The 26,267-nt window shown below is 29.3% G+C and overlaps 3 protein-coding genes across 3 annotated transcripts; 1 reads left to right on the forward strand and 2 right to left on the reverse strand.

The window, feature by feature from the left end:
• The first annotated feature begins 1,795 nt into the window (after positions 1–1,795).
• LOC113386628 (mitochondrial import receptor subunit TOM20 homolog) lies at positions 1,796–4,421 on the forward strand. Its single transcript, XM_026624396.1, has 4 exons — positions 1,796–1,931; positions 2,275–2,344; positions 3,911–4,031; positions 4,305–4,421. The coding sequence occupies exons 1-4, from the start codon at positions 1,796–1,798 to the stop codon at positions 4,419–4,421; spliced, it is 444 nt and encodes a 147-aa protein (XP_026480181.1).
• A 1,476-nt stretch (positions 4,422–5,897) lies between these two features.
• On the reverse strand, positions 5,898–16,184 carry LOC113386871 (type 2 phosphatidylinositol 4,5-bisphosphate 4-phosphatase). The gene is made up of 4 exons (XM_026624629.1): positions 15,871–16,184; positions 12,390–12,565; positions 9,899–10,123; positions 5,898–6,179 (listed from the first exon to the last, which is right to left on the reverse strand). Exons 1-4 carry the CDS (start codon positions 15,956–15,958, stop codon positions 5,898–5,900), a joined length of 771 nt encoding a protein of 256 aa, XP_026480414.1. The 5' UTR covers positions 15,959–16,184.
• Positions 16,185–17,300: 1,116 nt separating this feature from the next.
• On the reverse strand, positions 17,301–22,834 carry LOC113386866 (transmembrane protein 181-like). The gene is made up of 12 exons (XM_026624626.1): positions 22,674–22,834; positions 22,504–22,607; positions 21,508–21,684; positions 20,949–21,051; positions 20,740–20,893; positions 19,558–19,638; positions 19,396–19,495; positions 19,198–19,325; positions 18,970–19,119; positions 17,843–17,945; positions 17,546–17,770; positions 17,301–17,437 (listed from the first exon to the last, which is right to left on the reverse strand). Exons 1-12 carry the CDS (start codon positions 22,832–22,834, stop codon positions 17,301–17,303), a joined length of 1,623 nt encoding a protein of 540 aa, XP_026480411.1.
• Positions 22,835–26,267: the final 3,433 nt, after the last annotated feature.

Here is a 26,267-nt window from a genome sequence, read left to right on the forward strand (position 1 = left end):
TTGGCAGTCAACGTGTTAGAACAATTTATAATAAAAATGTTAAATTCTGTTCGTAAATGTGTTTTGCATTATTAGTTTTTACAGGAATACTTCAGAATTAAAATTCGAATTCATAATTTTAAGTAATTTTTATAAGATTGAAATTGACTTTTCAGAATATATTTAATATTTTTTTCAAAATTTCACAAAATTTGAGTCATTTTATTTTTCAATTGTTTGTGTTATCCAAAATGTGCATAAAAACCGTTTATAAAGGTAATCAGATTATCGTATTTTAATTGTTGTACACGACGAATGCTATAGCATCCACGTCAAGTATTGAAGCGCATATAGAATGCTCTAACTAATTAGTAACTACGCGAAAAAATGAGTTAATACAAAAATACCTGAAGAATCAGTTAGTCAGTACCTATATCAAAATAATCGACAGCAAAATTTGAATGCTATAGCATCCACGTCAAGTATTGCGCTTCTATTTTACGCTTTTTGCTTTCTCAAACTAAGAGAAAAAATAAGATAATACGAAAATACCTAAAGAATTAGTTAGCCAGTACCTAATTCAAAATAATCGACTGTAAAACTTGAATGCTATAGCATCCACGTCAAGTATTGCGCTTCTATTTTACGCTATTTGCTTTCCCAAGCTAAGGGGAAAAATAAGATAAGACGAAAATACCTGAAGAATCAGTTAGCAAGTACCTCATTCAAAATAATCGACTGTAAAATTTGAATGCTATAGCATCCACGTCAAGTATGGCGCTTCTATTTCACGCTATTTGCTTTCCCAAGCTAAGGGAAAAAATAATATAAGACGAAAATACTTCAAGAATCAGTTAGTTAGTACCTAACTCAAAATAATCGACTGTAAAATTTGAATGCTATAGCATCCACGTCAAGTATTGCGCTTGTATTTTACGCCATGTGCTTGCCCAAGGTAATTAGTGACTACGGGAATGGATAAGATAATACGAAAATACTATTATCATATCTTAATCGTTATATTCTAGATGAATGCTATAGCATACACGATAAGTATTACGCTTCTATTTTACGCAAAGTACTTGCCTAAGGTAATTAGTAACTATGGGAAAAGATAAGATAACATGAAAATACTATTATCATATTTTAATCGTTATATACTATATGAATGCTATAGCATCCACGTCAATTATTGCGCTTCTATTTTACGCAATTTGGATGCTCTAGCTTATTAGTGACTACGGGAAAAATAAGATAATACAAAAATACCTAAAGAAACAATTAGTCATTCAAAAATAATTTATTTTATTTATATATATACATTATTTTCATGTCTCAATCAGACAGAGGTGCCTGGTATGAGAGATTATGAAAAACAGTTTTCATATTTTATATATACATTTCATTTGACTATTTCATTAATATGATATCTATTATAATTAAAATATTTTTATATATAATCGACTTTAAAATTTAAATGCTATAGCATTCATGTCATTCTGCATCAAAATGCACATGAATGCTATAGCATTCACGTCTGCAAACTTATTACAAATGTTTTATATGCTCAGCATTACACAGTATCCTACCACTCCCCCATGACGAGTATATTCGTCAACCACAATTATTTAGTTAATAAACGACTAAATCAGCCAGCCATGAAAATTCAATCAAATTTCCTCCCTAAACAAAAGTGCAGCATCGCCGTCCAATCGCCAAAACACCAAAATTTCCGTAGTCTCAAATGTCATTCAAAAACAATATTTAAACGCGTTTTTTTTATATAATCTTAGCCTTCTTTCATGGAACATACAGGATGATGGGTATTTTAACCAGGCTGACCATGGGCATGCTTGCGGGCATGATGGTGGGTTCAGTCATTTTGGGATATTGTCTCTATTTTGACCATCAGAGGACGAAAGATCCAAATTATAAGAGGAGATTACGAGAAAGTAAGTAGAAGTAATAATAATTTGAAGGATAAAATAGAAATGTTATGGTGATGATATGTTACGGGTCTATCGTCGTATGAGTAGTAAAAGACTGTCAAAAACAAATTTTATCATAAGTGCAACTTTCTGATGTCTCTTTGAAAACACATACGTGAAGTTAGGTTTAATGTGTGAAACGCCTGATTGCACAGCAAATTCTTAGCTTTTTGACAGTTTGTTACTACCAATTCGTAACATAGCGTTACCATAACATTTCTATTGTATCCGAGAATTGGCCGCTTAATTAAAAAAAAATTATATATTTCATATTATTATTTTTTCTATTTTATTATTTTTTATTTAGAAAGGACAAAGAAAGATGAGGACTCGGATTCACCATATCCAAATCGCGAGGACTTAGATGCTTGCAGAGAGTGAGTGAAACTTTTAAGTCAAAAATCTTATTTAAATAATATTTAAGGGTCACAAAAAATTAAATTTTGTGAATGTATCATTTTTCCTAAAGGCAAGCTATATAAACTTCCCGAAATAATAAATAAGTAATTTAAGTTTGTGAATATAGCAGAATCACACTAATCGGATACCCTCGCGACCGAACGGCTGGGCAATTTTTAGAAATTTTTGGAAATTAAGCGCAAGTAAAATTTATAATAAACTCCCACGGCACGGCAAATAGATAGACATTTTCATAATTTTCAATACCAAGAACAAGCATAAGAGAGCGTTGCCATGACAACGCTATTTTATGACCTCTGTTACGGCAGAATTGCCCCACAAATTTGAAAAAAGTATATGTGTGTATGTGTATGTGATTCGATTTTTGACCTTTCATCGACGTTTTCTTAAAAACGGCTGGACCGATTTTAAAAATGTACAATCCATACCTTGTTCGGCGATCAGCCAAGCCGTTTCTTTATAATTACCAGAATGAGTTACAAAATTTTATGCCCACGTTTTAGCCAAAAATCTTGAACCGATTATAAAAATTCAAAAACTGTTCTAAAGAATTTAGTTGGGAATAGTGGTGATTAATTTTCCGTTAAGAACGGTCGAGCAGTTTCTTCGCAATTTAAAAAAAAAATCTGATAATATTAATAAAATTGCACATTGACAATTTAGAGTGCTGTTAAGTACAGTAGAATCTCATTAATAAAAACCATTGAGTGTCGGATTACTGGAATGTTCGAATTACTGGATTATAGTGAAGAATAGCGATTTTATTAAATATATAAATAATATTTTTTTCTTCTTTTTGGCGTTAAATTAACATAATATTTATTTTTTTATTTACCATAGACTTATTGCCGATCAAAATAATTTAAGACAATATGATGTTGGTGTTAATGCTTTTAAAGAGATTATCTCCTAAGAGACAGCTTTTTTTTTATTTTTTGACATTTCCTTTAAGATCGTAGGCCATTTAATATTTCAGAAAAATATTTTTTTATTTTTCTTTTGAAATTATTATCTTCACTGGTCATCTTGCTATCGAATGGAATTATAAATTATATTGCGTATATTATTATAAATAAATGTTGCGTACACCCTACCATATGTAGGTTTTGAGACAACCTTTAGGGTGCAAAATACACGTATTTACTGACTCACAGCTGGGTATCTCGAATTCCAAGATTCTTACCTAATTTAAGCTTAAATAGCAGGACTATTATGCTGTAAATGCCGAGCAATCTTCAAAATAATAATCAATTTTGAAAAAAATATTTTCCTTGTCTATTACGTCCTAGGAAACATCAAGTTGGTGTTAAAGCCGCTAAGATTCATATACCGCATAAAAACAAATTGCAAAAAAAAACTCACAAGAACAGCTTTTACTCTATATGCCGATAGTGTAGTAATGCAATCGATAAATGTGTTTGGCTATCACTATTTTTCTTTTATTATTTCTTCAAGGACCCTTAAATATTATTTGATAAGCAAATATGATGAATTTAGAGTGGTAGTTTTGTTTCCTCCGACAGATATCTCCAAAATGAAGTCAACCTCGGCGAAGAAGGTTTGGGACGAGGAGATGTCGCCCGAGGAATAACGCACGTTGCCAACGCCATCCTATATTCTGGATACCCTCGAAAATTGTTACAGGTGAAAAAAATAAATAGAATTCAAATTCAGACGAAACTAGGAAGTAAGAAATGTAGTAACAACATTTGTCAATTTTGTAAACGAAACCCATCTTTTTAATTCGATGTCTTGGCAGGAGCACCTGTAATTGTTGACTTTCTATCGTTATCCTTAGGGACTCATTTTGTATAGATACTCTGATCACTTTCGATTTGTCGATGTTGTATCTACTACCCATTTTGACGATTCTGCTCATCATATTTTAAAGCTAAAATTTCTATTTCTATTTATCAGATCCTGCAGCAGACACTACCGCCTCCCATATTCTTTCTACTGATTCAGGAGTTGCACGTGCGAAGCAAAATGATTCCTGGAAACTTTTATTGGCTTGATGATTACCCCTTGGACTAAGATGAATTTTACAATTATTTAAAAATTATTGATTACTATAGATGTATGTAAATTTAACACGTTCGCAATAAATAAATTTATGATCTAGTTTTTTTTTATAATTTAAGCCTGGTGCACACGACGCCAGATTCATGCCAGACAGTTTGTTACCTAGCAACGATATGATAAATCATAATTTCCGATCTTAGCCAACATATTTTTCGTCCACGTTTTCGGGCGCACTGATCAACCGATTTGAATGGTATAAAAAACATTCGATTCCTATTGATAGACAGATGTGCTGAATGGTTTTTGACAAAGGCACGTTCAGCCGTTACGGAGATACGAGGCAAACAGTGCAGCAAATACAAATCGAGTTTTTGAGAGAACGGAGTATCGGATTTGAATGATCTAAACAACTTTTTGCTTGTATTGACAAAACAATTGCTTTTGAGGATAAAAACTAATAACATCTTTTTTTATTTTCCATAAAATATTTTTGTAATTTTGGATAAAAAATTCAAAAAAAAAAAATACCCAGGCTAAGCACAGTCTAAGCGCCACTCTGGTAGAAATGTTTACCCAAGTGTGTTTAGATTGTTTATGTACTGGAGCACTTTTCCAATTTTATGAAAACTATTGAAAAATGTGAAAATGCCGTCAAGCTAAGCACAGTATAAGTGAAAATGTCGCACAGAATTATTTGCAAATGCGTTTTGTGTAAATTAATAGGTAACAATTTTTTTGAAATTGAATTCGAAATGAAATGACGACAGTTAAATTTCTGGATATAAATTGATTTATTATTTACATTTAATTTTTTCAGATATAACAAGATATCAAAAATAATGAAAGGTACAGTATTTGTAATAATATATTTGAAAACGTATAAAATTTCACGAATATTTCATTACGGTACGGGAAGTTCCAGCAATTTGCCTTAAGGCACGATGCCATACACCACTAGTTTAGATATAACTTAGCAAAAAAAATCCTTGCTCGAAATCTTGACAGAAATCCTGTATAAAGAAATACTGGCGTCGTGTGCACGGGCTCAACTATAAAATAATTCACTATTATAAATGTTTCAGTGGTAGAAAAATTATTGTTACAACTGAAAAAAAATTATATAGTTTAATTTGGCCGTTAATGTTTATCGAGTAAACAATCATTCACTAAAAGCTTGTATCTCAAATTTTGCTCGTATGTCAAAGCAACAATTCGCCATTTTGGCTACCCGTATGTCAAAACACTCGTAATAACAAAAAACGCCATATTGACTTATATTAATAAAGCTTTTATTATATCATCTCAATCTTTTACATTCAATATCATAAACTAATACTTGTATAAAAAAAAGTAAACAAAATAACCATATATCATCATCATCATCTCGGATACTTAATAAAATGACTCGAAAAAACCGTCATTCCATTAAACTTGCATCAAACTTCGCCATCATATCAATATTAAAATTACAATATTATCATCTTAAAATTACATCGGACCCTCAATCACGCTGACTCTCATCCTCCAATAGTAAGCGCTCCTCGCAAACATGAGTAAAGCTACCAGAAATGCTCCCACATAGGCCACGTAGATGCCCCCATTGCTCCTGGCCATTGCATAGGTTCCCAGGGTGATGGCCAGGCCGATCGCGAAGAAAACTGTGCCTATGATTAGAAATAGGATGGTTCTTCCCCGAGAGAAATCCGGCCCGACCGAAGACACTTTGCGACAGTGTGGGCACCGGGCGAGGGCATTGTTTAGGGTGTTGAACTGGAAAAAAGATCAGAGAATTGATGGATAGAGGATTGATGATGATATACAATATATTCAAATTTGTCAAAGTTGTGAAGGAGTGGTTCTCAAGCAATACATGCGGGGTGTCCCAGAACTCAACGTCAAGCCTAAACGGGGTGAGAATATCTTCTTATATATAAATGAATCGCAAATGTGTTAGTAAGCGCATGACTCAACAACGCCTGGACCAATTTGGCCAATTATTTTTTTAAAATGTTCGTTGAAGTCCAAGGGTGGTTCAAGGACGAGAAAAAATCGATAATTGCCGGCAAAACCCTAAAAACAGCCCTTTTCTTTTTCTCACACAAACGTTTTCTAACTAAAACATAGAATCAATTTGAGCTGTATTGCTATTATATAAAGTTCATATTAAATTACAAGCACTCACTGTATACTCCTCCTAAACGATTATGCGGATTTTGATAAATATTTCAGAAGTTTGTTAAAGAAATGTTCTAGTATATATGTGATTATGAAGTACTGTGATGTATGTGCAATATTGTAGAAATAAATGAAAAATTTGTAAAAACGACATGTCATTGTTTGCATTGAAAATAAATGAAAACTATCATCTACCAAAAATTTCAATTTGCTTATGAACCTAGATAATATTAGAATATGTATAATAAATTTATGATTATGAATAAGAAAAATGAAATGTCTACATTATTATTGCCAAAATGCAGCTGAGATGTGCCAGAAATTAAAATAATATAAAATACAGTATGTGTATGGCAGATTGAATGATACACATATGAACAGGATATGACAAATTAATTCACTTAAAATATGAAATTAAGTATTAATGAGGGCAGTATTTATTGCGATGCATGCGAAAAATAGCATAAAAATTTTATTTTAAAACAACAAATGGGAAAGTAGAGATGAATACATACAATTCGGTCCTCACGATATCGATTAGAAGAAGTTTAAGATGAAATTTTGGATATCTTAAATAATAAAAAATTTAATTTATGTTATGGTCATCGTTATGTTATACCGTTTAAAAGACTTCAATTTCCAATATAGTGTGAGAATTGAGACACATAGCAGTTCTACATTTAACATCGCTCATATTATAAATGTATATACGTTTCAAAGTCGATTATTTACCGAAATCCCACTTACAGCTAATTTTATCATTATTATCACACCGTTTCGGCTTGACGTTGAGTTCTGGGACACCCTGTATAATAATTTCTAGGAAATTATTTCTGTACAGTAACATATAATTATTTCACATGCTTCAACAAAATTATAGTTGAGAAACACTACTTTGCAATGATATGTGACTAAGTATGATGCAAATGATTTACTACTTACATAAAGCTGAACGTTAAAATGTCAAAAATATTTGGATATACTTGTATGTTCTCATTTCACTTTCTTATAAAAAAAAATCGTTAACCAGGACCAAAAAACAGATGTAGAACAAAAAATATATAATGATAATTGCCCGAAGAGAAATTTGTTTTCATAAAAAATCCGATTGGCTAATTTTATATTTTTTCGTCGTTTCAAGTCATTCTGAATCGTTTGAGACCAAATTTAGAAAAAATGTGGGTTTTTGTTTTTTTGAAGTAAAACTTCTTTAGGCGCGACTAGGGAGTAAATCTGTGAATATGCAACGGAAGTTGCGTTACGCCCGAACTGTTCGTCGTTCGCTCTCAACGAGGAGATCGGCATGTCATTAGATTTTAAGGTTATATCGTAGTGCAAATCTTAATTTATTAAAAAAAAGCCTGAAGCAGAAGAATATTTTAACCTGTTGCCCCGTAAATAATTATAATGGAAATACTAAGACAAATGGAACATTTGTGCCGTGTACAAAACGTAAGTTTATTGAAATAATTTCTATCTTATTCGTAGTTTCTATAAATCTTTGAAGTTATTAAAATGGAAATTAATTTTTTAGGCAAGACAGATATTACAGCTGCTCAAAGAATGAGATTGTATAGCCAGCGAAAAAGTAAAAAAAATACAAGCAGTCAATGAATGTATGTTAATTTTAATTACATGAAATTCTTCAAACACAATTATTACAGGATGAGTTAATTTGTGAAAACAATATTTGTTTATGCGTTGTTTAACATAATCCACTGTGTGAACGAATATTATAAAATTTATTAATCAGAAATTAATTTCATTTCTCTAATGAAGGTATTTTAAATGCTAATTACAATGACACACCGATCATGTCATTTTCGAAGTATGACTTTAATTGCATTATTGTTTTCCAATATTATAAATATTTTAATATCGTACAATAGCAAAAAAAAGTTTTACTTCAATCGCGCACTCTTTTTTATATAGCGAAAGAAATGCGTTTAGGCATCCTAGACTAGGTCTTTTGTCTAGGTATGTCGAAATAACCTTCGCTTATTTCTCTGTGTGTGTATGTAAGCTGATTTTTGACTTTCGTCAACGTTTTCGCACAAACAGTCTGGACTGATTACAAAAATTTAGAAGTCATTCGATGTAACTCGATAAGGACTAGAGTTAGACAAATTTATGCGACGATCGGCCTAGACGTTTCTATGTAATTTGCTAAAAAGTAAAAATTTTCCCAACGATTTAGGCCACAATTTTGAATCGATTTTAAAAATTCAAAAACTGTTGGAAAGATATAGGTTGAGAAATGCGTCGATTAGTTTTTGATGAAGATAGTCCGCGCCGTTTTTTCGTAAATAAATGTTCAAACAATTTTTGTATGGCGATTTTGATTAAAAATAGCATAACGATGGATTTCGTTACATATTAAAATATTATAAGTCAATGATAAGCGGTTGAATTATAAAAAAAATCATAAAAGTTTGGAATTTCGCCGCACGCTTGAGAGATTCTAATCAGAATCTTTGCCGAGCCTATGTACGTGTTTTGTAGATAGCTACTGATTACAGTTGATCAAGGGGCGGGAGCATGCTTTAAAGGTTTAAAAAATCGATTTTTATGCAAAAATGTCTTCCAAAACTAGCCAAGAATATATCCCTAAAATTCCGGAAACAACTTCGAATTATTTTCGAAATTATAGAAGAAATAGTGAGTAAGCATCAAGCAGGTATAAGAGCGGAACGAAAACTTGAAACTTTCAACGAATGTTGAAATATATAACAATAAAACCTGAAAGTTTCGATTCAATTAAAAATTTATTTCCTTCCCTAAAAATTCCTCGAATAAAGCGATTATTTAGAAGCCTCTAAAGCAGACTCCCTCTTAAATGATCCTAATCAGAATCTATCCCGAGCCTATGGTCGTGTTTTATAGGTAGCTACTGATTACAGTTGACTAAGTTGATTATTTATACGTACTGAAAAATTCATGCAACTTGACTTAAGGAAGAATGCTACTTAAAACTAGTTTTTAATGTAATAATGATATATTCATTATTAGAGTCAAATGATTATGAGCATGACATGATCTATGACAAATATATTCAATATAGAAGGTATAAATTAATAATACTATTTTATATGCAATAAAAAACCAGGCATTCATGTCATATGCATATTTCGAAGAATTGATAATCATATCATGTAATACACCAAATAAAAATTTATAACAATATTAATACGATAAAGCTATAATTGTAGTTTCAAACAACATGCAAGATTTCTAAAAAATAAACTTCTACTAACACGTTACAAGCTTATTTTTTTTATTCAACAAATAATTATAATTCATGCTTATCAACTTACAAGAAACGTGTCCCCACAATGAGCACAGCAAACCCTGCACATTCCTGGCAACGAAGAATTTCCACCGTGAGGAGCTGGTGGTGTCACAGGACTAGGTGCTAAATTTATTATGCGTTTGCAATTTGGTCTCGGACAAGCTATCCTTTGAGATGAACTTTTGCAAATCAATAAACAGTTGCATGGACATCGAACGTACTTCTTGCCTGGTGGAGCATTGCGTATAGGCTGAAAAATAGGAAATAAAAGTTAAAAAAAAGTCGAGTTAAGTTATTTACAACTGTGACTTAAAATCAAATTTAGGTCAAGTTTTTACGATTTTTGTCTCTTCTACAATTCATTAAATACACCCACCCCTATTTACACGAAATTATAAACTCTGAACTATAATTTGCTTATATCTGCAAAATGTATATTACAGTTACAAATTTTTAGTAGTCTATGTATATGATAGAAATATGAATATATGAAGGGAACTCAATGTTTTATGATCAAAACTAAATTTTATGTGTGTATAAGCTAGTTTGCTTGAAATACCAAAACAAAGAGCATCATTGTTTTTAAACTTTGTTTTTAATTAGTGTTTATATGAAAACTGATAGCGCAAATTTATTCCAGGTGAGCAAATAACAATTTTTTACAAAATCTTTAATTTATAAAAAAACATATAGTTCGGCAATGGAAAAAAATGAAAATAAAAAACCAAATGTAAAAGAAATGTTATATCTGTAAGAAACAATTTTAATTTTGATCTCTAAAGAAAATGCAATATGAAAAATATTTTTTTTATATTTGTTTTATTATTGAAATAAATAAATTAATTAATTTTCTTAAAATTAACTTCCCGAAGGAGAAATTTATGTATACATAAGAAAATCCAATTCGCTAATTTTATGATTTCTCGATGTTTCAAGCCATTCTGAATCGAATGAGACCAAATTTGGAAAAAGTATGTGCGTGTATGTGTTAATCGACGTTTTTTTAAAAAATGGGCCGATTTCAAAAATTTAAAAGCCATTAGGTGTATCTCGATGAGGACTATAGTTTGTTAGTTTTGTGCGTCGATCGGCTGAGCCGTTTCTTTGTAAATAGCAGAAGAGTGAAAAAAATTTCGTCCACGTTTTTCCCGCAATTCTGAATCGATTTTGGAAATTTAAAAACTGTTCGAAAGAATTGATTGGGAAAGATACTGATTAGTTTTTGAGAAAGATCGGCCGGGCCGTTTTCTTGTAATAAAGTGTTGAAATAATTTTTTTCGACAATTTTTATGATTTTTATGACGGTAGATACCATAGTCTTATATACTCATACTAAAATATTACAGCCTTACGACAAGTCGTTTAACTTTAAAAATTCGTCAAAGTTTGCAAAAATTAGTGTCGTTTTTGTGCATTTGCCAAAATTAGACCTTTAATCGACGTTTTCTTAAAAACGTCTGAACCGATTCCAGGAATTTAAAAGTCATTTGATGTATCTCAATGAGGACTATCGTTTGTCAGTTTTTTGAGACAATCTGCCGAGCCGTTTCTTTGTAATTTGAAAAAAGTGTTAAACTTTTCGTCCACATTTAAGCTCATACTATCGAATCGATTTGAAAAAATCAAAAACTGTTCGAAAGATATTAGTTGGGAATGATGCTACCGAAAATCTACCGAGCCGTTTTCTTGAAATTAACTGTTGAAATAAAATTAGGCCGATTTTTATGAACCTTTTTGGCAATAGATATGATGGTCTTATACTAAAATGTTACGGCCCTACGACAAATAGATTGAAGTTAAAAAACAATCAAAATTTGAGAAGAAATTATAGTCAAAATTTGTGTCAAAAGTGGCTTTTGTGATGTAACGAGTCAAACATTATCTATTCATTAAAATTTAAAATAATAAGCTACAATTTTAGGGCATACAGGCACGTGTCAGTGCAATATAATTAATATAATTACAGTTAATTTTAAATTAATTTTACAGTTAAATTAATTGAAAGCGATAACTTTATTTTTGAAATAAACAGTTGAAATTTTTACTTTTTTAAGAATCTAAATTTCAACTTCGATTGATTAAGTTAATTCTTGCCCTAAGGCTAAATGCCACTAGTTTTTTTTTAATTTGTTAAGTATTGCTTTTTCGTATCAGATTAAAATGACACAAATAATTTGTTACTAAAATTATCATTGCAACTGAAGTTAATGAAGAAAATGACACTGGTCATACAAAAAAAATATAAAAGGAACAAAATTTATCCAATCTTTCTAACGCAATGTGATTGATCGACAAAGAACAAAAGATCTTTTTTAAATCGCACATACTGATAAAGTCAAAAAATTTAATCAAAAAATTGTACATAACTCTAATTCTCAAAAAAAAAAACAGTCATAATATATATTATCTCCAAACATGTCATAATATATATTATCTCAATACAAAGATGACACTGTCGTAATCTCGGAATTGATAAAAAAATGAAACATTAAATTTTAGTTAAATCTTTTGCTTACTGTGGCTTCATTGCACTGATTGCATTTGACGACATGCTGTTCTCGTTTGCCTGAAATATCGACCATGGCCTGACACACCCTGCAAGTGACCATTGGCACGCCACTGGCCGAACTTCCCTGGTACGACGGAGGCAATTCATCAGGACCTATCGGTGAAACCGTCGTGGTTTGAGAACCTGTGGGAAAAAAATTTGCAATAATTAATAAATGAATGAATTAATAAATTATAGTATGAACTAGTAGCGTATGGCATCGTGCCTTAAGGCAAATTGCTGAAACTTCGTGTATCGTAATGAAATTTTAAATGTTTTCAAATAGATTATTATAAATACTGTAACTTTCATTATTTGTATTCTATAGACACAATATAAGAGCTTATGAATTGGACGACGACGTTTACATGAAATGTAAATAAACAAAACTTAAAAAAGCAGAGTTAGAACTGAAGGAACTTATCTCATATTTTTAATAATTATGAAAACTGAATTGCAAAGTTCAAATTAATAATTTTAAGTATATTTGTGAGCTTTAGAATTTTAACTAGAATTATGAAAATATACAAAATTTTCGATATTTAAGAGAAAACCATTTATTGTTTTTGCTAATTAAATTAATAATTACAGAAATTACATAAATTAGTGATTTTTAAAATTATTAATTACATATAAGTGATCTTTAGAAATTTAGCTAGAGTGATCTTTAGAATTTGAAATCCTAATTATTTTCAATATTTAAAAAAAAAGTTTTATTGTAAATCATTCTAATCAGACGATTTTTTGTCTCAATAAATGCTATTTTAGCATAAGCTTAGTTATGTAGCCTCTTAATTGCATTAGGTATCTCCCAAAAAAATCATCAAAATCGGTCCAGCCGTTTCGAAAATTTGTTTGTACTAAATAAATAGACATAAATAAAATTTGATATATATATATATATATATATATATATATATATACCCTATAAATAAGGGCTATTTCAATTATAAAAACCAACACTCGTTGTATTTTTATCTATAAATGAGTAAACAAATATTGCTTTTAAAGTTTGCTGTATTACTGTTATTGTAAAAGTGATAAATTTAAAAAGCTCAAAAAATATATATATATAGGAAATACAGAATAACCCTGTTATGTCTCACTTTATAATTACAATCAAAATAAAAATTATAAAAAATGTTATCACAGCACTTTTTTTGGTATTTTTTAGGGCTTCGCCGTGGCATAGTGATAACAGCTTGAGTCTTACAGTGGACATACGTAGTTATAAACTAAAAATGAGATTTTTATTGGACTTTGCTCTGTGGGATCGATTCTGCCGCATAACAGTAAAATGTTATGGCAAGGCCATGTTATGAAGAACTTTCCTTACTAATATTGACAAAACCCATGCGGTTGCTGTGCAGTTAAGCGATTTTCTCAGGTTGTCTGATAGAAAACATAAGCTAGACACTACACAAATGTCAAAAAAACAATCTTAGATAACAGGGTATTTCTGACTCAGCTTCATAACATACGAGTGACGTTGCAGTTTATGTGTAAAACGCCCGAATGAACAGCAAATACATGACATTTTGACAGTATTCAGTATTATTCAGTAGCATAATGTATGGAAGTTATTAAGTAGGATGACCTTGCCGTAAGATTTTTCTTTAATGCGGTCCCTGTATCTCCGAAACAGCTAGACCGGCCTTTGCCAAAAACTAATTCGCACGTCTCCCAATTAATAGGAATCATTCAAATCCGTTGATTCGTGATTTCGATATCGTCAACAAAAAATCCGCACGTACATACACACACATAAATTCATTTTTTCAAAGTTGTGCCAAAACTTTCAGGAAGTCTTGAAACGCAAAAATAAACAAAAAAGATATATTCAATTTTTTGCAATTACATACTATAACTTTTCCTAAGAAAAGTTAATAACAATTAAATTAAAAATGCAAAAACTATTAACTTTTTTGTTAAATCTAGTTTTACAAATAAAATTGCAAACATGGTTAAAAATTTGCTGACACATAAATGATGATACCTTGAATACGAACTAATCTCTATTACATTTAATTTGTAAATTGATGCAGTCAACAAATCATTTACTATTCTTTGCTGAACATTAAATTGGCAACTAAGTATGTGCAGTTTTTAGCTTATATGGTTTCAATTGAATTTTTAGATTTTCTTAAGTAGTCTGAATGTAAAATTGAAAAACCTTTTGGTAAAGGATAGTTGATAGAAGGCAATTCAAATGCCAATTAGCACAAAAAAGTTTTTTAATTGATTGATAGAAAATGAAATTGAAAATTTTTGTCGTATGAATTTTGCAGTTTTATTTCTGCAAAGGTAAAGAGGCATCTTAAGCTCAAAAAAAGTTATGAGTTCTTTATGATGCCTTAAAACAATGGCTTTGTTGAAATTAAAATCTGGTTTACCAAATTTTGTTCTAGTGGTTTTTGAAACACTCTGGTCATCCAGTTGAAGTTAAGATAGTCGAGGGAGAAAGTACAACAGAATTGTCTACTTTTACTCTTACCACCCAACCGAACAATGAATTCTGATGTCTACATTGAACAACTGAAAAAATTATGCAATGCAGTTGAAGAAAATCTGCCTGAGTTGGTAAAAAAAAATTCTTTGGCAAAAATTATTGGAGTTTGGTTGATGAATATTCTGCCACATCCACCATATAGACCTGATATTACACCAACTGGTTACTTTTAGTTTCAATCTTTACAAAACTCCTTGAATTAAAAAAGTTTGATATTGATGATTATGTCAAATTGTAGTTGATCCAGTGTTTTTCTAATAAAGCCAGAAGATTTATTAAAGTGAGACGATGATGCTGCTTGAAAAATACTGAAAAGTCATCTATGAAAATGGACAATACATTACAGAATAAAGTTGTATTGAAAAATGTCTTTGATTTTCTAACAAAAATGCATCAGCACTTAGCTGTGTATAATATTTAATAGTATGTAAATAAAAAAAATCTAAATAAGTAGAACTTGATTGATTGATTTTTAATAATCAAATTGAAATTTATGAGTACCAGAATACAAAAACATTTAGCATAATAAAGCACAAATTTATTCTTATATCAAGTTGCGAAATGATTCATTAATCATCATATTTTTTATGCAAGTTAGTGTCTGAATAAAAATATTTAATAATAAACAATAAACATAGCTTTTGTTCGTGCAAACTATCAACAATTAGCGATAAGAATTCGTGACGACTATAAATAGAAGATGGCGTCGGCCGATGGCAATTGTCAAAATTTGTATGAAGAAAAATTCACACTAAATCAGCAATAATGCAAAATTTATGGCAAAAAGATAAGTATTGTTTATAACTAATAGTATACACTCATCAAATCAGCATCACGCGATGCTATATATTGTAAATTAAGTACCAACAATGTTATAACTTTGACAAGTAGTTGTTGAAAAACAATAGCAATTAATGTATCCATTATTATTTCATCTAACCTTCCGTATAGGATCCTTGATTCCTAAGGCTTCCAGTTCCATCATTTTGAATCAATGGCTGTCGTTCAATATCTCTTCCATCGCCCATGATGAATTGTTAAAACTAAACTGTCAGTCTTGTTATTTATGCTGTCATAACATTAACTTAGCACAGAATTTCAACGGCAAACGTGTATTCAATCGATATCCGACTATTATTCACATTTTATTCAATATATATTTGAGTCACTGAGCTGTTTTAATTGAATAATAAAGGACAATTAAATGCTATTTGATGAAAGAGAGCCTGCCTGATCTCATCGGCCAAATTCCTCTTTTCCAACGAAGTAAGGATTGCGGTGGCGGAGCGCAACTGCGGCGCTGGTGTCGGCTGTCACATCGAGAACTGTCAAAATAATAAGTGTTACCAGAGTAGCAGGAATATTTGAAAAAGAGCGCGAATAGTGAATTATTTAAAAAAAATTAATAATGAATGGTGCTATAAATAAATTATGTTTTATGAAGCGAATTTAGTAAAATACTAAAGATCATCTCCAAATTGTTGATTATACCACCATGTTTTTTATAAATTTAATTAAAAGCTACAAAATATTTATTGCATAATTTAAAAAACTTATTTAACTAATGTTATTTTCTTTTGTTCTAATAGCCAAAGAGCATGAAATTTACATTTAATTACTTGGCAATTTTTTTTTTAATTAAAGTTGTTTAAATAAGTATTAAATTTTTAATTACAAGTTTCAGTTAAAACATTTAATATGAACTTCCAAATATATTTTTTAAAATTATTGTTACTGATGGTTTTGCATAAACAGAGTATAATTTAAAATGTCCCTTATAAATAAAAATAAGTATATATCATTTACTAATTATCTTCTAAAAAATATATATTTTCTATATATTATAATCTAGTGTTCAACAAATTTGTAAAGTTTTGCAAATTCGCAAAACTTTACAAATATTAACTTAAGAGTCTCCGTTGATTGAGAAAAAACTTTTACTAATCATCTGTGAAATAAAAGTATAATATAACTAAGTAACTAAAGTATATATATATAACTATTTGTAAAATAAATATATAATTATCACTTTAAACAATGTTTAAACTTCAGATTTAGAAAGAAACTTTTTAAATCTCCAATATTTAAAAAAATAGTTCAATAATTATCTGTGAAATAAAAATTCAATTAACTCAAACATTGAGAACAAATTAACACTTTATCTTATTTCATTTCCAAAAGACTTAAATTTGTTTGATAAGGATGGGTTATCGGAAAGCATAATCAAACAAATAAAATTCATTTCACCCCATTCACATTCATAAACAGTAATTTTTAATACAGAAAATAAACATTTAGTTAGCATCACAAATTAATATTCAAAACTGTACAATATGTTAATATTATTTAATTATTTTAATAATAACATCATCAGTCACTATCGTAATCACCTCTTTGTGAATTGAGAGGCCTTCTTGCTTGTTGTTCATCGTCTGAACCAAATACAACTTCTTCATCGGATTCCGTTACCATTGAAAATGCTGGATTGTCTTTTGTTAGAGGAGCCTCTGTTAAAAGAACAGATATAAAAATATTAAAAAACTACAGTCAAAAAATAGAAAATTTTTGCTTCACATGGTAAATATGCATATGATATTAAATATAAAATATTTTACCATGAGGAGGTCTATCCAAAGGTGCATAAACATAAGCCATTGAGTAAGTATAGAAGTTCAAAAGGCCATAAAGAGCCATAAAATGGGCACTGCTATCATAATGAGCGTTCAGAGCGGACACAAACTCATCGACTACTGGTCCAGGAGCAAATTTCATACAAATCTCAGCTGTTATAACACTGGCAACGCAAATCATCAAGAGGGTCAGAAATCTCAACCTCATATCTGAAAATAATATAATTATGATTATAATTCAAATTTAATAAATATTGTTTTGTAATTTTTCTAATCACTTACCAAAAAATGGCATAGATCTCAGCTCGCTGTAGGCTTTTAAAATTAGTGTTAGAAGATAGACGAGATAGATCACTCCGTTGATGAAGAAAAACACTTTGAAGCCCTTGAATAGAAAATAAAGATAATATTTTAAAGTAGAAGGCAACCAGTCATCAACTTAAATCGGGCAAGATTATTGATAATCGGCTACATTAAAATTTATTTAACGAAAGTATTTGTTTCGTTGTTAGTTTTTTTGGCTTTGAGCATTGTTGTTTAGTTTATGATGCCAGAATATTATACACCCCCCTCCCCTTCGCCTTGCTCTAATTATTTTTTTATTTTATTTTTATTTTTGTACAACGGATAAAAAAGAATTTATTACCTAACAGCGCCACTTTTTAAAAGACAAACCAACGGTTGTCTTATCTCCGTACAATAAATATTTTTTTCAAAATATCGCTAATAATAATGATAATTTTAATTTAACGCAGCAATGCCAGTAAAAAGTTATTTCCACATGAATCTGGAAACTATTCAAATGGAAATATAGGTCATTACTACTGCTTGATACCAGGCTAGCCGAGGCGCCTGTTTAAATCAAGGATTTTGTGAATACAAAGCCTAACTTTTACTGTGACAACAATTCTCTTTATCATATTAACAAGTTGAATGATATCAGACTGACAAGAAGCCAGATTTTTGTTGTGATAAAACTTTCCCTCATCATATTACAAAGAGGAAATATTGACCATTACTACTGCTTGATTTTAGGCTGACCAAAAACTGAACTTTTAATGTGATAACACTCTCCCTCATCATATATTACGAAGAGGAATATTATGCTGACCGAGGCAGTATTTTGTAAAAGCTAAACGACACTTCTCCTAAGCAACCCAAAGGTTGTCCATTTACATTTGATACGTTTTTGTTATTAAAGTTTCTCCGACACTGAAGATACGTTTTTAATTAGATGCAATAACGCGAATTTCACTAACTTTACTTCCATATACTATATTCAAATATTTTAAGTATCATTGCTGCTTGATATCAGGTTGCCCAAAAATGCTTATTTGAGCAGTGGACTTACGCCAACGATTATAATTATTCTAAATGAAAATAAATAAAGCATATTTTCAATTACTTACGTAATAATTATCAGCATCAACAATGTGATTGTAAGTCGGATCCTGTTTTTCGTCACATTTTTGCCAAGCCGAAAGCACCACAGCGCAAAGCCATAAAGGAACTATTACAATTAATTTGGGAGCATAAAATCCCAATAAGGTACGTTCATTCTGAAAAAAAAAACAATAGGTTGCCTCCAGAACTACTTGATATCAGGCTGACCTTATTAGTCCATAATAAATATTCACCTGTCTTAGACCATGATAAACGCACAGCCAAAACAACAACAGGGCACATAAGAAAGTCGCCTGGAACAACGCATCCATCATTCCTGGTAACCAGGAATCAATTAAAAATGTCAGAGGGAAAACGGGATCTGAAAAAAGATTTAATTAAGTATAAAGCAATTAATTACTTTTTTAAACTATTAGTTTGGATTTAATTACTGTTATAGAGAAGGAGCAACGGTAGAAGTATAGATATCCATTTCTGTTCCATAGACCAATCGTTGATTGGGTATTGTCTCAAAGAATGGGCGAAGAAGCACTGGAATAAATAATCATTTTGTTATTCAAATAATTCTGGATAAAATCAATAATGTTTATTACCGTAACCATGAAGGCACCAATTAGGAAAAATAAACGGAACCATATCTCGATCTGCGTAAAAGCTGGATTGTATGTTTTGAACTAGAAATAAATGGTAAAATGTAAATTATTAGACAAAAAATGTATTCATTTATTTATTTATATAATATTTTTTATTAAGTAACATGGGTACAGATAAATAAAAATTGTAGAGTAAAGTTGCTTAAGTCGTACAGCCTAAGGAAACAATTATTTATTAAATTTTTATTTCATAAATAATTTATAATAACTTATTAAATTTTTATTTAGCTAGCTTATGATTAACAAATACCAAAACATTGATTTTTTTATTAAAAAAAGGTATTTTTACATTTTAGTTGCCTTAGTCGTACCACCTACAGAGTTAGTCAACCTATTACTAAAAAACTGTATAGAACTCAGTGAGAGATCAACTGTTCTTTAGTTTTTAGTTGCTAACTATTCTTCTAATTGCTTACATTTAGTTTAAAATTAAAGTAACCAGATGATATAATTTATTAAGTCAAAAAAAATATAGCCGAGGTACGACTTAGGCAACCTCACTAGGTATTACCGTAATAGTTAAGATTAAAAACCAAAACATTTTCTGAGAAAAAAATAATGGATTATAACTGGGGTACGACTTAGGCAACCACAACCTAGTTATTTTCATAAGAGTAAATAATAAAAATTAAAACATATTTCAAATGGGCTACGACTTAGGCAACCTGACCCTAATTATTTTCGTAATAATACAGATTTTAAACCAAACCTCACTCTAGTTGTTTTCATAAAAGTAAATATTAAAAACCAAAACATATTCCAGGCGGGGTACGATTTAGGCAACCACAACCTGGTTATTCTCATAATAGTAAAGAATAAAAACCGAAGCATATTTTAGATAGGGTACGACTTAGGCAACCACGACCTGGTTATTTTTATAAGAGTGAAAATTAAATACCAAAACATATTTAATACAACCGGGGTACGACTTAGGCAACCTCACCAAAACATACTTAAGCCAATGGTAATAAAACTTCTAAATTACAAAAATCTATGATAAAAAATAAGAACTTTTAAGACATTTATAATTTGAATTCAATATGTGACTACAGTTATAAATAAGTTGTGAGTTTTTTTGAAATATATATAAATTGTATTGCATTGTATATGTTTAGTACTTACATAAAATTTGACATCCTGGAATGTATATCTCTTGTGTAATCCTTCCAGGCCATAGAAAGAAACGCTTATCGAGTAATGAGAGTAGGCCAGAAATCCTAAATGCAAAACAACGAATTCATCACAATGGTGACCACTGCAGTGCAAATGACGAGTTCTAAAAAAAATCATGATTATATTAAATGTGTGTGTGTGTATTAAATAAAATTTACCTATTATTTTTGCTGTGTTTTCGTAAAATTGACGTAGCGGTGTGATCCTCATTGAGACCATCAATTGAGACACCGATATGGAAGACTTTATCAAACACCTCATCTGTAAACGCAATGAAGATCATTTAATTAAGCTTAATTGTGAATTTTATGAAAATTGTAATAGTTTTATGACCATAATTAAATATGTAACTAGCATTTATGACCGAAACACTAATCACCCACACAGAGCAAGTGGTATTTAGATTTAAAACTATTTACAACCTGCAAGGTTGTACAACCATAATGACACCATTTATAACTGCCTAGATTTTACAAGAATTATCTTTCAGGTTGAGAGCATTATTTTCGAATAAAAGTCTCATTGATTATTTTACCAATGGTTTCGAACGTTTTCTCAGTGCACTTTTACTAACAGTTGCAATATTGACGACGTTTTGGGCAAGCTTTCATAATTTTTTTATTCAAAAATCTAAATGCAATATAAGATAGAAATGCTTAGATATTCTAATCTATTGAAAATTGTTAATAACTGAATACACCAATATAAAATTCTCACCATCAGAGTTCTTGGTTGAAACTTCAGCAATTAGCCAGAGTTGCTGGTTGTAGGTGCCAAATTCTGGTGAATGCATAACGAATGGACCTCTGGACAAATCCGCATGTATTTTATTATTAGTGTTGTTTGCCAAAATTTTTACACCACTATATTCTTGTGTTATGGTAATCGGAGGACCTGAAGAAATATAGATTAGTGTAATTAATATTACGTATTATTCGAAATGAAGCCTATGCCATAAATAAACATGTGAATACATGTGAATATCTAAATATTAAAAAAAATATGTAACATCGTAAGTTATACGTCGATTCCTTTAAAACCAATCGTTACTTTGAGGTTACAACAATGAAACTATATCGTATAAATGATAAATCTATGTAACGTAACGAACAAGGCTACAAGTATACATAATATGTACGTTTTATTAGCATAACTATAAACTTCGTAACAACGTTTCTTCTGTGTTACATTATTTCAACTTTTCTAGTTCATTGGGTATTATTATGGTAACCATAGATCCAAAAGAAAAGGTACGTTTCTTGAATTAAAGCATGAAATTATTGGAAAATAAGAGAATGGCAACACATCATAGATTTGAAGTTGATATAAAGGGTATAAATCCAGCTAAGGGGCATACAATAATTTATACAAATATAAGCAGTTTTCTTGGCTCTGAAATTTTGAAAATCAAAATCAATAGTTGTTCAACGAAGCATGTCTAACTCATTTCCTCAATATCATGAATCGATCGACAGGATAAAACAATAATTAAATTAATAAATAAATTCATTTTTATTATTCAAACAACTTAACAAAAACCATAGTGCTGTAACGAATTAATGGCATTTCAATCTTTGCAATATTTATATTTCAAAAAAAAATTCGAGATGCGAGCGATTACACATACGAGCGTTGTTACCGAACGAATTTAACTCGTATGTCGGGGGTACTATATAAACTTACAAAAAGTAATATATTGTTCTATAAATGTACCTGCTAATCCTATAAATATTCCGAGTCCAAAACAGGCAAAAAACGCCAAGAACACCATCACGAATTCCCTCTTGTGCATCGAATACAGACGCATGTACACCGATCTAAAATTAAAAAATATGTTTTATTAATTTAATTACATCAACATATCATATATTATATTATCTCACCTTTCACATCGATCATGATGATAAGCAGGTGCAATATACCTGTTGAATTCGCTAAACAAATCGCTAAATTGCGACAGGGCATTTTTTATTCTCAAACCGACACCGGCAGAAGGAAATTCGTACGAATAACCCAAGCCTAAGCCGTCTTGTTTATTTGCCATTTTGTAATTGATTTTTAATTAATTTAATCTAATTTTTTAAAGCCATGTCGGTCACATATGATATGGTGATAAAGGGCTTATAGTATATTTAAAAACTTTTTATCAGCCTAAACTTAAAAGAAATGTATAAGTTTATATACAGCTTTTATTATGGGTTTATGATTAATTTAATGTAATATTTTGTAATCTAAATTTTTTGTCAAGATTGTGATAATAAACTATTTATGCTAGTTCAAACAATATTAGGATTATCATTAACAATTTTAATAATATTTTAAAATAACGATAAAAATAATTAGATCAAAGGTGAGACTAAAGTCTGCATTTCAAATGCGAATTATTGGAAATTTTTATATTTTATACAAAAGTATATAAAAATTTTCTACTAAATTTTAGTAAATTTTATCTAGTTTTTATTAATTTAAACAAACAATAACGTCCTGAATGAAAATTTGAAGTTATTTGAAAAAAAAGTAAAAAAGAATGTTCTCAATCCATATAATACAAGTTATGGAAATACTAAAGTCTGCATTTCAACTACGAATTATGGAAAATTTTAATATCCCACTGTATATAACTGTTTGTACTAAATTTTATCTAGTTTTTGCTATTGTTAACAAATTATAATGTCCGCAACAAAAACTAAAAGTTATTTGAAGAAAATGCACAAAATGTACTAAATCCATTAATTGCAAATTTTGAAAAATACTAAAGTCCGCATTTCAACTACGAATTATTGAAAATTTTAATATCCAAGTGTATATAACTATTCGTACTTAATTTTAATAAATTTTATCTAGCTTTTACTAATGGAAACCATTAATGATGTCCTAGATGAAAATTAAAAGTTATCTGAAAAAAAGTAAGAAAATGTACTAAATCCATGTAATGCAAATTATCAAAATACTAAAATCCACATTTCAACTACAAATTGTGCAAAATTTGAATATCCAAGTTTATATAACTGTTTGTACTAAATTTTAGTAAATTTTATCTAGATTTTATTAATGGAAATAATTAATATTGTCTTGAACGAAAATTAAAAGTTATTTGAAAAAAAGTAAAAGAAATGTTCAAAATCCATATAATGCAAATTATGAAAATACTAAAGTCCGTATTTGAACTACTAATTACGAAAATTTTTAATATCCAAGACTACACAAAAGTTTCTACTAGATTTTAGTAAATTTTATCTAGTTTTTACTAATGTAAACAATTTACAATGTCCGAAATGAAAATTAAAAGTTATTTGAAGAAAAGTAAAAAAATGGATTTAGTACATTTACGAATTATTAAAAATTTTAATATCCAAGGGTATATAATTTTCTTTACTAAATTTTAGTACATTTTATCTAGTTTTTACTAATGTAAACAAATTACAATGTCCGGAATGAAAATTAAAAGTTATTTGGAAAAAATGTACAAAATGTACTAAATTCATATAATGCAATTATTTAAGTAATAATAATTTTGTTAAAAATAGTGTGATGTTTATAATATGAACAAATAAATTTAATTATTTTAAGTATCAACGACAAGATAATTTTGTTAGTAAAAATTTACGGTCTTCAGTCTTTAATTAATTGAAACTGATATGATAAACCTAATCATTAAACACAAAGAACTTTTGTTTGAATTAATGCTTCAAATTTATGATAATTATTTTAAAAAAGAAATTCATGTTATATTCAAATATAAATTCAAAATCAGAAGTCAATATACAAAATCTCTAACAATGGTTAAAAGATTTTCACTTAATGTCCGTTTCAGGACAGGTGTAAAAATTACTATATAATTTAAAAAAAAAAAATTATTTTAATGTGACATTGATTCTAAAAATTTCAATACGCACTTCGCTATCTAATTTAACCACATTTATCTCAAATAATATTGATTATCACAATAAACATTTTATAACAAAACACTAAACACTACAGATTTTTGCCTAAACTTCTAACATTCAAAATTTTTAAATAACATATTAATACAATGTATCAACTATGTTGTTAACTACATTATTACACCGAAGAAAATTGTATACATTGACAAATGTGAAATAAACACACAAAACGCATGCGCGTAAATCTATGGAAAATATTTCGTTTTTGGAAATTAATAATTTTAGTTTAATTGCACATTGGTTATAATTATTTTTAGAAATTTATACGAATTAAAATGTATACAATTACTAGAGTCATTAGAATGTTTTTAACGCATTTTGGTCACATAGTAGCACGACTTTATAGAATATTGATTTTTCTTAAGGCGCAAGCGCGGCGTTTTTCTTGCTACGTTTTCTTTTAAAATAATAAAAATATTAAAAAAATATATAAATATATATACATATATATATATATATATATATATATATGTATATATATAATTCTTGTATCATGATGTTAGTTAGACAAGTCCGAAACGGCTTGACCGGTTTATGAAATTTTTCAAATCCCTTACATCTATTTTTCATATCACTAAGTGGTAAGGGTTGGGGTCATTCTTAAGATTTTTTTTTATAAATCGTAACTAAAGAACAAATACAGCCCTACATTTTCACTCTCTTACCACAAACCCCTATTTCGAAAAAGTTAATGTTAGTAATCGAATAATTTTTCATCCCGAATCAATGTTTTTGAAGTTTTCCCAATGAATGTTTTTTCCTTTTGAAATTTTTTTTTCATAACAATTTTTTTTTCATTTTTGGGATCGATCTTTTTTATTTTGATTTTTTAAATGCGGAATTAAAAAATACAAAAAATATTAAATTTTCATCAGCTTACAACAAATCCCATTTTTTGTAGATGCAAAATACATTAAGATTATTAGTTAACAAATTATAAAAGTAAATATTTATATATATTTAATTTTATTTATAACCAAAGTTAATATTTTTATGGATTGTTGAGAAAAATAAAGTTTTTTTAATTGCCTAATAAGGGTGGTCCCTAATATGAACATTTTCGATTTTCTTACCTCAGGGGCTCAAACGCTTCCAAATTAATAAGAAAAAATTATCTAAAAATTTTAGCTCTTAACATTAATATTTATATAGTCCGCAATTCAAGTCAAAGTTTTGTATAATTATTATTAACACACATCATCAAGTAAATTCTTACACCGTCTGTGATTTGAGACTTGTAATTTTGATGGCAATTTATAACTGAGTGACAAATTCACCAATTTTATACTAAAAATGTTCTAAAAATGTGCGGTTTTTAAGGAAATGGTGTGGTTTAAAAAAAAATCACAAAATATCACGTGGGGGAGGTAGGGGTATAATAAGATATCAAGTGTATTTAGTTTTTACCTGAATTTTCAAAAAAATTCTGGATTTTTACCATTTTTCACATAACTAAAAATACACGTGATGTTTGAGGGGGAGAGGGAAGGGTTAATTTTGAATTTGACCACGTATCACAAAGGTCCAAGTCCA

The sequence above is a fragment of the Ctenocephalides felis genome, unplaced genomic scaffold, assembly GCF_003426905.1.
Source record: "Ctenocephalides felis isolate EL2017-DRISC unplaced genomic scaffold, ASM342690v1 CF-g0.4_SCAFFOLD_03571, whole genome shotgun sequence".
Classification (NCBI taxonomy): Eukaryota; Metazoa; Arthropoda; class Insecta; order Siphonaptera; family Pulicidae; genus Ctenocephalides; species Ctenocephalides felis.